Source organism: Pantherophis guttatus, chromosome 4 (assembly GCF_059756535.1).
Source record: "Pantherophis guttatus breed Tessera chromosome 4, ASM5975653v1, whole genome shotgun sequence".
Lineage (NCBI taxonomy): Eukaryota > Metazoa > Chordata > Lepidosauria > Squamata > Colubridae > Pantherophis > Pantherophis guttatus.
In genome coordinates, this window is record NC_142066.1 from 54,490,284 (window position 1) to 54,503,024 (window position 12,741).

Below are 12,741 nucleotides of genomic sequence, written 5' to 3' on the forward strand. Positions count from 1 at the left end.
AATATTCTGTTGAACCAAGAAGTTTATATTAAATATTGTATGTTCTACATAATTTTATCTTCCTGAACTGTGTTATTATCCACGTAAGGAATATATCATTAAGACAAAGAAGTTTGATGGTTGAAGACAGATCAGATGGTAGTTAAAGTTATTACCTAAATACTGACACCCAGAATTTTTGCAACTTTAATCCTTCCATAATGTATTCCCAATTGCTTCAGTTATGAATTAGTATTCTTTTGGTCTTTCTATTCATTTCTTCAAGGCTGGAATATTGGACCAATTAAATAAAATTAATTAATGGGAAACCAGGGGGACTACAAAAAAAATAGAATGGTCTTGCTAAAAATTAGGTTCTAATTTTTTGTGAGACACATCTCACAAATTTTTCATTGTATGAATGCAAATGACTCAAATAAGAAATTTTATTCTTTTTATCAATATACTTTTTAGCAAACTCAAGTGCTTTTAGATAAATAAAAGTATAAAATATTATAATCATGAAACATTTTGAAATTCTTAGAAAGATTGTGCTTTACTCTTCTTGTTTTTAAGTATTGCACATATCCACATTTGACAGAAATAAGCAGATTCGCAGCAGATTAAAAAGAGAAATATCTCTGCAAAAGCAGATAAAAATGTCTTAAAAAAACCTTCAAATGGTCCTTTACATATACATCAGTATTATAAAACAAATAGAAATACTTCACATGACCTTTATAACATTTAAAGTGAGATGGGATGACCCAATACACAAAAAGCAAGTCCAATACATACATGTAAAGGGAAAAAAAGACTGTGCTGAATTTTTGTACAATTTTATACAACCTGAACACATTTACAAAATGCAAGAACAATTCTTTTGTTGGGTTCTATAACTGGATCACATCGGTGGAGAAACCAATAGACTCTAAGACTGTTCTATGTCTGTTTATCTTCATATTTATGGCTACTATACACCAAATTTCCATGTGGTCTAGTAATCCAGATCATTACTGAGCAACAAGAAAGCTTTGTCTTCAATCCTTAAGCAGTTTGATGGCTATTAGTCCATGCCAGGCATGACAATTACGGACAGGTATTTCTGATGGCATTTATTCAAGCTAGCATTCTATCTGAGAGTGAGGCATCCTCCGTAAATTTAAGGAATGTCGGTGTATCTCCTGCATCTGCCGGATCCGGTCCTTCTGCCACATTAGATTTTGCGGCATTGGATATTTCTGGGTACCATGTAAGGACCGAAAGGGGATTCTCACGTGACAGGCTGTAGCACGGCAGCGAGGCTGAGGCATAGGAGGGAGTAACAACCAACGCTTCTTCTCAGCACAGTAACGGTAGGCTTCTTTTCTGTACCGTTTATCAGTATCATCACTGTTCTTCCATCCACCTATGATGAAGATATCATCTTTGTAATAGCAGATAGCCGCCCCTTCAATGCTAAGAACCTCTGATGGTAAGCTTTCCAGAATGTCATCAGATACTTGGTTAGAGATTTTTCTCTTGGCCTCTTCATGGTCTAGAGCATAGCTTCTGGGACAACATGAAGCGGTGTGGTAAAAGTTGGTGTTCTCCACAACCATTTGGAAACAGCAATAGTTGTCAAGAAGTGGCAGAGACTCACAATCTCGCCACTGTCGTGTGTCTGCATCGTAACGAATAATGACAGACCTTAAGCCATCTTCATTATCTCCGTCATCTGGTGTGCGAGCTGCCATGTAAACAAACCTGTTGTCTATTGTAATCACTTTAACATCCCGGAGTATCTTTGGTGCAGACTCCAAATTGTGCCACTTATCTTGATCAGGATTGTAGACAGCCACTTCTTTAAAACCAGGGATGAAATAACCCCGTCCACCAATGCTATACAGGTTTCCCTTTACCTCAGTAAGTCCAAAATAATGCTTCCTGGTTATCAAATTGGAAACCTGCTCCCAAACATTTCTACCTGGGTTATACCTTTCCATGGTCTTGGCAAAGCCAGGCTCCATGGAACCTGCCACATAAAGATAGGATTCGGTTACTACCACAGCATGTCCATCAAGGTGATTGTGGGTGTGCGGTAAATTCACCCATCTATCTTCATCAATAAAGTACCCCACACACTCACTCAAGTAATCACCTCCCTCAGATACACCACCAATGACCATGATAACATCCATGTTTTGGCCAAAACGAGGCAGAGATGAGATGGGGGAGTTAACTTGCTGGAGTGTACCCAGCTGAAAATTTTCACCCTTGAGAGCATGGCTTTCCACTGCTTCCAACACAAGTTTGAGGCATGCTTCATTGCTTGATACCAGCTTTTCACATTTAACATGCTGAGTCAAATAGGTTGGTTTAATTTGTGATAGTCGGAGAAGCTTAAAGAGCTCTCCGAAGTACTTTTCTCTTTCGTCAGGATTTTTCTTGACCCACTTTAAAACCATTTCAAAGAGAATCTCTTCTGCATCGACTGTGATTTCTGAATCTGAAAGCCAGTCCCTAATAAGGTGAAATGGCAAAGTATAGAACTCTTCATCTTCGATGACTTTGTAGAAGTTCCTCCTGATCATCTCAGCAGCTTTTAAAGCCAGATGGTTCAAAGTGTACATATGAGCTAAGCTGTGAATGGCTACAGAGTTGGAGAGACTCAGTTTTTTCTTGAGGAATTCCCCACAGAACTCTTTTAGACGTATTAGTAAGAACCTGCAAAACAAAAAGGCAATTTAGAAATGCCACCGGTGAATTATTAGATAGTTTGTTTATTGCGATCCAAAATATTTTTATTAGCTTATAATATAAAATACAAAAATACAGAAGCAAGTAGTAGGAAACAAAAGGGAGGGGCAGAAGGGGGAAAGAAAAAAAGGCATTGATTTCTCTCTGTTGCAGTGGAATAAGGCATTTAACATCAAACCTCAACTTTTAACTTTTCCATAATAGTATAAACTAGCAATTTCTATAACAATTAACCAATCAATAAAACCCCAAATCAAAGTTTCATTTTTTCCACCTCAAGCATAAAGCCCAGAAGCAGTTTCCAAGTAGAAACAAAAGTACTTATATTCTTTTCTTTGATCAAAACAGTTAATTTAACCATCTCTGCTAACTTTTACAGCCTTGCTGCCATCAACGTTCCAATTCCCCCCCCCCAAGTCTTTTTCCATGAAGCCCAAAAGAAAAGTGTTTGGTTTTATTTTTATATTCACTTTAAGAATTTTCTGTTCTTAAAAGATCCTTAATTTCTTTGCTTTATTACATTTCCACCATAAATGGTAGACTGCCCCGTTTTTAAATTTACATTTCCAACATTCATTTGAAATATCTTTATACATTCTGGATAATTTGTCTGGTGTTACAGTAGATACATCATCTTATAGAACCTTTCTTTTAAATTAGTTTAATGTAAATTTTAAACCTTTTGTCCACATATTCTTTCACTGTTCAAACATCACATTATAGCCAATGTTCCTTGCCCACTGAATCATACAATGCTTTATATGTTCACTTTCCAAATTCAATTTCAATAACGTTTTATAAATCTTTGAATATGTTAATCACTATTACACAGTAAGATTTCCAATTCATTTTTAACAAAGTCAAACCCATAACTCTTTTTGTCCAACTTAAATTTTTCTTTCAGTTGTAAATACAATGGCAGACACAACCTTCTGATTCTAACTTTTCCTTGGACTTGAGGGTGGGATCACCAAAGTTAAAAGATATTATTTTACCATAAGTCCACCAGTTCGGCTTTACCACCATTTCTTTTCTGAAAAAGGCTTCCTGGGGGGAACACTCAAAGAAGCATCTCCATAGGAAACCTTGTTTTGTATTTATTCCAAAACTTGCTATGGCTCTTCTAAAAAAAATGATTGTTGAAATCAACATTTACTTTAACTTTGTCATACCATAAATAGCTGTGCCATCTGAATTTTAATTCATGACCTTCTAAATCAGTTACCATCTTGTTCTGGAGGTTCATCCACTCTTTTTGCCAGACCAGACAACAAGCGTCAAAATACAATTTCAAATCTGGTAAACCAAACCCCTCCCCCTTTCCTTAGCATCTAACAGTAGTTTATATCTAATTTTTGGTTTGAGAATTATTAGATAGATAATAACTTGTATTTTGCTTTCTACTAAACTGACATTCAAAAATCTCCAGTGCCACTGTCTTTTTTTAAAAGGTGCCAGAGCTGAACTTGTCTTTAAGCGTCCAGCAGTCCCCCTTCATGCTGTAACTCAAGTAATTCAGAAACTGCACTGGGAGAAATGTTGCCATATGAATGTTCACCTTGGTAAGGTCCATGTTCAATGCTGCCATTCGGTGTATTTCTATACTTCTTGATATGCCTTATAGCAAGCCAGACCTCTGGTCCTTCAGGCAAATTAGTCTACTCCAACTAAAGCCACCACTGGGTTACACTGGAACCCCACATCAATTTTCGCAGTTCCAGGGAAGGAGGCACAGAAGGACCATCCTTGGTTGCCTTTCCTAAGAACTCCCTCGGGTTAAGATACCTTCACCCGTCAGAACTCAGGAAAACTTCCGGCCGACACGCATCAGTCGGTTGGCGTCCGATTTATCCCCCGACGCCTCGTTCCTCCTCCCCGCCTCACCTGTCAGCCAACTCCAGGACCTCGTGCACGTTGCCAGGACTGACGCGAACCGTCCCCGTGTACATGAAGCTGATGACCGCCTCGATCGTCTCCGGGTCTGGTCCCGCTCCCGAACTCCATTTGCGTAACTCTACCCGCCCCGAGCGGGACTCCGCGAAGTCGCCCAGAAGGAGAGGAGCGAAGTATTCGGTGGCCGCTGCCAGGACCGAGCGGTGCGCCCGGAACTCTCGCGGCGGGGGGTCGGAGCCGGAGGAGGCCCCGCCCACTCCCCCCTCCTCTTCCTCCTCCTCCTCCTCATTGCTGCCGCCACTGAAGGCTAGCGTGACGTCACAGAAGAGGCCTAACCGCCGCTGTTCGTTCTGGCGGCAGGCGAGGTCGGAGCAGTGGGCCACGCACGAAAACACCTCCGAGTCAGGCTCCGAGTCTGGCCCCGCCTCGCCCTCCAGGCCAGGGTGGTTGACATCCGGCCCGCCGCCTCCAGTTGCCGCCATCTTGGTTATTTTTAAATCGATTCGAAGTTTTTCTGTTGCTGCCTCGAATTACGTCACTTACAAGATCATAGAGATATGAATATATCATACTTCCGGCACTAATAGTCGCCGCGTGCGATCACAGATGTAAGAATGATTCGCATAAAATTCTCAAGGTTTTTTTTTCTTTTCAAAATCGGCTTCCTGCTTATTTTTAATTGCCTTTTTCCCCTCAGTTGCAAAATAAAGAGGAAAGCTATTTTTTGAAAACCTAGGACAAATGCAGGCTAGTTAAAAGAAAACACCTTAAATTGTAATCCCAAATGGATAAACCACTGTAGAAAAAGTATGTTCAGCTTCTTTATCAAATTAGTATTGTACATATTTGTAGGTTTTTGGATGTTGGCAGTCGCTAGCTTGAATGTTTGCAGGAAAGTGCTTGGAATAAAACTGAGTTTTGGTTGTATTTGTAACATATTCGCCAGGTTGTCAGAAATGGTGTAGTAGTGTCTCCTGCTTGGGGATGGGGTTGGACTAGATGACCTATAAGGTCCCTTCCAACTCTGTTAATCTGTTAGACTTTCTGTTAGGTTGCCTATATGTTTTCTTAGTGGATTTGAGGGGCAAATAACATGGCTTCTGTTATTTTTTTTTTATTATTATTTTTTAATTTGATTTATATGCTGCCCTTCTCCAGAGACTCAGGGCGGCTTACAATGCGTTAAGCAAAATTTGTTAACTAACATAGTTACTTTGCATTTTAATCTGATTTATATTCTTTCTTTTAAAGTAATGTTCAAGATTTATTAGCTTTTAACATTCCTAAACGGATAAACAAGCTCCTGATAAGAAAAGTTCGTTAGTACAAATTGGGGTCTGGGTTATCTCTTTTGTGAACTCTAAAGTGAAGATAAATGTTCAGAATGAATCATGGGAAGAATGGATGTGAAAGAAATCTAACCCTAATCTAATCTAATCTAATCTAAGAAAGTTAGCACCCACCCATCTAGAAGAATGAAATATTTGAAAGGCAGAATATTATATTTCCCTGGATGAGAAAGGGAGAAACATGTTTTTGTAGGGAAACAATAATATAGAATATAAAATACTGATATACTAGATTTAGTAAAAGCTTGTTATTTTGTAATCATTAGGTTCCTGTAACATATATATTGTGCTTTTGTATCACATATATTATTCCTTTCTATTTGTATCTCCTGTTACAAACATATTGTCATTAGGCCTCTGAAATGTATCTGGTATTTGTCAAACGTATGTCCCTGCCATTTGACCTGCTCATATCAATCTCTTTCTGTGCCACCTAAAAACATGGTACGTATCTGTTGGAACTCCAGCCATCAACAAAGGGGTAATTTACAACTCAATCCTAATTTATGTCTGATCTGGGTAAGATCTGGTCTTCAGGAGCCAGGCGCTAAGTGGCCAATTAAGTAAACAAAGATAAGACTAATTGGAAGTTTAGATTCCTTTGCAGGGCAACAAAGAATACACAAACATAAATTAAGGGGCCAGAATTGGGGATCTAACTGATGCTTTAAAGGTATAAAACGTGGTTACATCTTCTCTGAAGATGTGAACCTTCCCATATACATATCTCTTTGTATGTGTTTGGAATGGTTTTACCCAGCCTTTTGTCTTTGATCAAAGATTAAATGTTGATTCTTATTCAAGCCTCCGTTTAAGTCTTTCTTTTTGGTTCACTGAGAGCTTAAGCGTATAGCCGGACCTTACATTTTAAAGACAAAGCAGCTCCCTGCAGCTCCCTGCCCCCCACTTCAGGTCCAGGGTGATGAGATTAAGACATGGCCCTCAGGACATGATAGGATTAGCCCTCTACCCATCTAGCAACAGAACCCACCACATGGCACCTGGGGAGATTACATCACCCAGCAAGATTCAACCAAGCTTGGGACTCAAGTCACTACGAAGTTACCCCTGCATGGCCCCATGAGAGTCTGACAACCAATCAGAATACATTTCTTTCACAGGAACAGGAAGCTCCAAGGCGAGGCTCAAGAGAGGGTATAAATCTGTCTCCCTCTCTCATCCATGTGCTCATTTTGCCCAGGACCCAAAAAACCCATGTAGTCCTATCCACCATTAGACCATCTTTCCAAGCAGTCTCCATGTTTCCAGTGTCTTTCTCCCATTTGGAACTGAACCCAGATGGACATTTCTTCCAATACTAACCCAATCTAACCTTAGAATGGCTGAAAGAAGTCCTATATGATAAAAGTATTAGAATACAAATTAATCTCTTAGCCAAATATGTTAAAGTCAAATAGATTAGGATAAAACACGGATAGGCATAGGATAAACAGAGTTGGAAGGTACCTCGGAGATTTTCTAGTCCAATCCCCTTCTCAAGCAGGACACTATACCATTTCAAACAAATGGCTTCCAGCCTCTTCCACTTCCAGTGATAGAGCACCCACAACTTCTGAAAGCAAGCAGTTCCACTGGTTTAATTGTTTTCACTGTCAGGAAATTTGTCCTTAGTTCTTTGTTGCTTTTCTTCTTGATTAGTTTCCATCCATTGTTTCTTGTCTTGCTTTCTGGGCTTTGGAGAATAGGTTGACCTCTTTATGGCACCCCTCAAATATTGGAACACTGCTATCATATCATTCCTAGTCTTCACTAGACAGACATACCCAATTCCTTCAAATGTTCTTCATATATTTTAGCCTTCAGCCTCTAATCTTTGTTGCTTTATTCTGCATTCTTTCCAGAGTCTCAACATTTTTTTAATAATACTGTATGATGACCAAAACTGGATGCAGTGTTCTAAATGTGGTCTTACTAATTAGTAATTCATGTGATTTTGATTCTATACCTCTTTATTGCAACCTAGGAATGCATTGGCTTTTTTGGTGGCTGTGTTCCCAAATTACTAGGCAAGATGTCTCCCTAGGCATCTCCCAAAGACTAGCACCTTACAAGGTTTTAACTGGAATTGAACATGAGTTATGTTGTGTGACAGGTGTTTGATGATGGTCCTAACCCCCTTGGGCTAGTAGGGATTGAATGATTTGGAAAAGGGTCAATGGGTGACACTGTGAATGCAATAAGAGCAGAGAACTATTTTTGTTTCACCATTTTTATCACCATGAGATAGGCCTTAATAGGGGATCTAAGACATGTCCAGTCTTAGTTTACCTGTAGAGTTAATTTACCTCTAGAAATCTCAACCCATTTCAGAATCCTCTGTTGTTCTTTGAAGCACAGAGAATGATGGGAGGGAAGCATGTGAGAGGGTGATCCTGTCCAGAGCCTCAGTGGCCTTCTGGTTCCAGGCCTTTACTAAGGCTTCAGCAGGACTATGCAGTAAATCCTTTAGGATATCCCCCAGATCTTTCTGAAATCCACTTGGCTCTATCAGTCTCGGTTTGTGTGTGTGTGTCCAGGCTCTTTGCAGAGGTGGGTGGTGGGTGATATATCTCTGGATATAAGGGTGTGATCTGACCCCACCAGAACACCTTGTCATTGCTCTGATAAGAATATTAGATCTGGTGTGTGACACAAGAATCGGACCTGTGACAATCTGGAATAGGCCGTTCATGGAGATCATCATTTCTGAAGTTGAACGCAGGAAAGACAGACCGAAGTCACCTAGAACCATATGTTTGGGGCACTCCACTGATGAGGGAGGGAGAGAGTGCTCTTCATGGGTTTACGAACACCAAACAGTTTGAAATCACTAATCTTTATGTTGAAATAACAACATATAGATTACCGTACTTCCTCCTCTTAACACTTTTTTCTCTCAGCCAAAATTTCATTAAATACAAAATCTAGCAAAGATGATTTATTATTGTACATTTTTATTTGAGTCAGGTTGTAATACATAAATGAAGCACTGACTATTGTTGTGAATACATTAAAGATCCAGAGATGAAGTGTCTTGTGCACACAGATATATTCAGAGATCACTGTCTGCAAAAATAGTAGGACTTGTGTTTGTGCAACTAAAAATATTACCTGCATAAATACAAAAACTGGAATGCACACAAAGTTCACAGTTTTGAACATGAGCTTATGTTACCAGTTTTACATTTTTAAATATACCAGGTTTATAAAGGCTTATCAAATCAGGTGTAGTCCCTCAGACCAGAAATAAAGACTAACGATTAATATAAAATACAGGATACAGAAAGGACAAATTTGTCACAAAATTATACACAGCTTGTAAGGAGAGTTTTTAATATTTTGATCATACAAGTCCATTTGACTTAAGTTTTTCAAGTCTAATGAGGTCACAGATTAAAATAAAAAACATTAACATTTGGCCAGAATTACTGAAGTGAGGGGTGGAAGACAAAATAAACATGCATAAAGGAACAAGCAAAGACAGTACAACTTCTTTAATATATTAAATACAACAGAAAGTAGCGAATGTTTTGGTTTATCATTATTTATGGAATCCACATCTAAGCCTAGAAAAGCCTTATATAGAATTTCAACTCAGTCTGTTTTACAACCAAGCCATACAGCGTAGTCATATTTATTGGTCTTCCATAAAAGCAATTTGTTTTGTTCCATTCAGTTGTCACATAGTCATATGCTCTGGTAAGACATAAGAGATATCGTCCCAAGGATGACGATATAGACCTTGTTTCAATCTTTTCTGATCCAGATAATGTCCTAAAATAAAATGTTTTTTATTTAATATTTCTCTTTGGATATAGTCTTTAAAAAGACAAAAATGGTAGAAACTGAACTTCAGTCTCCATTAAAGTTAACACTTGGTTCAACTGCATGCCCCCCTCCCGCCCCAAAACAAGATTAGGGAAAGGGGGTTCAAAAATTGTGTTCTTGTAACCTCTGGTGCTATATTCGTCACATCCCTGCTATGCTCCCTATAATTGTCTGAAATTTTTGGGGGAAAGGGATAGCCCATACAAAAACAGCCTTTCTAGATGAGTCAAGGAGCAAAATGACTTCTTTAAAATATCTGCTCAAGTAGTATGGGATTGGAATCCTCTTCCATGTATATTGCATACATATTTCTGTCCAAATGTTGCCTGAAGCATTGCTTCCTTCCCATTGCTGAAAGAGTAATTAGCCCAAGATCACTCATCTGGCTTTACCGCATAACATAAAAGACTCACCAATGAAACCCATGCTTCTGCCAAGCACAAAAATGCCATTGAGGGCACCAATGTCAATATATTCATCAGCTTCTTCCCTGCAGTAAAAAAATACTTTTTTAAATGTTACACTTTAAAATTATACAATAATCTGTATCTGCAGAAAAAAATAGACATTCTTTTTAAATCGGCTAAATAAAAGTTTCATAAAGTCTGCAGAATAGACTTTACAAGACAGTGGCATGAGAAACATGGCATGTTTTCTTTGATATTGGGAGAAGGGCACAACTTCACAAAATATTCTATTCCATATTCTGAGTTAAGATGTGTGAATCCAGCCAATTTTGATTTATTTAACATATTGTTATTAAGTGAAGTTGGGCTATTTGGGCTGAGATTTTGGAAGACAAAAATGGAGAAGACAAATTACTTTTTGCAGGGGCAGTTGTGCTTTTAGCTAATTTTGCATCTTATGCTTTGAAATAGTAATTAAATGATATTTGGATAATGTGAGACTGGATAAATGCTAACTTATAACAAACTATGGTCCTAGAATATTAGTGAGGCTTTCATTAACCGTATTATGAACCATGGTCTAGATCAGTGGTTCTCAACCTTCCTAATGCTGCGACCCTTTAATACACTTCCTCATGTTGTGGTGACCTCCAACCGTAAAATTATTCCTAAAACCATTGAAAATATGTTTTCTGATGGTCTTAGGCAACCCCTGTGAAAGGGTCATTCGACCCCCAAAGGGGTCCCGACCCACAGGTTGAGAACCACTGGTCTAGATGCAGTCATTGTTAGCATCTCTCTATGGTTAACAGTGATACATGAATGCAGACTGTTTATCCCTTTCTTAGAAAAATTACAACACAAATATAACCCCAAGAAAATTAAATAGAATGAATGAAACTGGCCATAATGCCTATACTGTCAATAAGCTCAAATATTGCTATCATTTTTCCTTTATATGCATTATATCCAGAATGTCTGTGATTTTTGATCAAGGGAGATTTATTATAACCAAGCTTCTGAACCATAACAAAGATTAATGAGAAACTGATTGCTCACCGTGTAAAAGAACCACAGTTCCTAAGTACATCAACAAAGGCCACACCAATAAATCCATCAACATTCAAGATAAGGTTAGGTTTCTAGATTGGAGCAGGTTGAGGGAAAAAAAAGAGATTTTAACATTAAGAGGAATTTTTAATCTAGATGAAAGTATCACCAGCATTGGTGATATCTCTTAATGGTTACACCTCAAAAACAACCAAAATTAATAAGCCACTTATATGATTATTTTTAAGATCCCTTATGGCTGCACTGGAGGCAGAGTTTTGAAAGTAATTCCTAATTCTATTAATTAAACTACAATCAGTAAAGTTCCCTACATGTGAGCTGAGATATGTGTAGTAACATTTTCTATCATAGTACCTTTCACTATTTTGTTTCTGTTTAGAGTATATATTGTTATCAAGTTTTCAGTCTTGAAAATACAAGCAGCATTTGGTATTTTCTTTGGGTTCAGATTTCCATAAGTAAGACTTTATAAGCTAATGCAATGTTATCTGATGCCTAAGACAAGCAAAATAATAATAATAATAATAATAATAATAATAATAATAATAATAATAATAATAATAATAATATTTCTATACCGCCCTTCTCCCGAAGGACTCAGGGCGGTGTACAGCCTATTTAAAAACACAAGACAAAAACAGCAATTAAAATTTAAAATAATTAAATAAATTTGGCTCAAATTTAAAACCCCAGAAATTTAAATACCCCAATTTAAAACTATTATGTTGATAGCCCGGCCTGGCGGAACAACAGGGTCTTCAGTGCGCAGCGAAACACCCGGAGGTCGGAGATCTTAGGTATTTCCGGGGGCAGTTCGTTCCACAGGGCTGGGGCTCCCACAGAGAAGGCCCTCCCCCTGGGTGTCGCCAGCTGACATAACTTGGCTGATGGCACCCGGAGGAGACCCTCTCTGTGGGAGTGAACTGGTCGGTGGGAGGCTATTGGTGGCAGAAGACGGTCTCGGAGGTACCCGGGTCCTATGCCATGAATAGCTTCCAGATAATTAAAAGGCAATATTTTAAAAATAGGAAATACATGTGTTTTTATCCTTTTTTAAAATCCTTTTTTATCCTATATGCAATTTTTAAAATTTTCTCTTAATCATAATAATTAAATATAAAGGGACAGGAAGTTTAGCAAACTCCTGCCATTCAAATTTAGTAATTTTTATATGTTTATAACATACAACAAATATTTATAACAATAGTTGATGTAGTTTTAAATAGAGAAACCAAGTACTTTCGTGTTAAAATTGTCACAAAAAGATGTTACCTTGGATGTAGTAATTTTTTCCACTTCCAATGCATAATCTAGAAGAGGCGTTGCAGGGAAATTCTGCTTCACATAATCTTTAAGGATCTGAACTCTCATATCTGGATTGTTGATCTACAAAGTTAAAAGAAACAATAAAAGAAACCACACAGTTTAAAACCAGCAAGCACTCAGGATCAAAAATATTTTCACATCATGGCTAA

The 12,741-nt window shown here is 38.1% G+C and overlaps 2 protein-coding genes across 4 annotated transcripts in view; both read right to left on the minus strand.

Annotated features, from left to right (window-relative positions):
• Positions 1-411: 411 nt before the first annotated feature.
• Positions 412-8,634, minus strand: LOC117664712 (kelch-like protein 11). The gene is made up of 2 exons (XM_034415942.3): positions 4,603-8,634; positions 412-2,685 (listed from the first exon to the last, which is right to left on the minus strand). The coding sequence occupies exons 1-2, from the start codon at positions 5,091-5,093 to the stop codon at positions 1,104-1,106; spliced, it is 2,073 nt and encodes a 690-aa protein (XP_034271833.2). The 5' UTR covers positions 5,094-8,634; the 3' UTR covers positions 412-1,103.
• A 263-nt stretch (positions 8,635-8,897) lies between these two features.
• The window catches only part of ACLY (ATP citrate lyase), a 59,138-nt gene continuing 55,294 nt past the window's right edge, over positions 8,898-12,741 (minus strand). For all 3 annotated transcript variants that reach the window (XM_034415944.3, XM_034415943.3, XM_087893999.1), the window contains 4 exons: positions 12,539-12,652; positions 11,255-11,337; positions 10,202-10,278; positions 8,898-9,734 (listed from right to left, as the gene is read on the minus strand). In XM_034415944.3, coding sequence (XP_034271835.1) covers positions 9,640-9,734; positions 10,202-10,278; positions 11,255-11,337; positions 12,539-12,652 — 369 coding nt within the window. In that variant the 3' untranslated portion in view covers positions 8,898-9,639. The remainder of the gene's footprint in view (positions 9,735-10,201; positions 10,279-11,254; positions 11,338-12,538; positions 12,653-12,741) is intronic.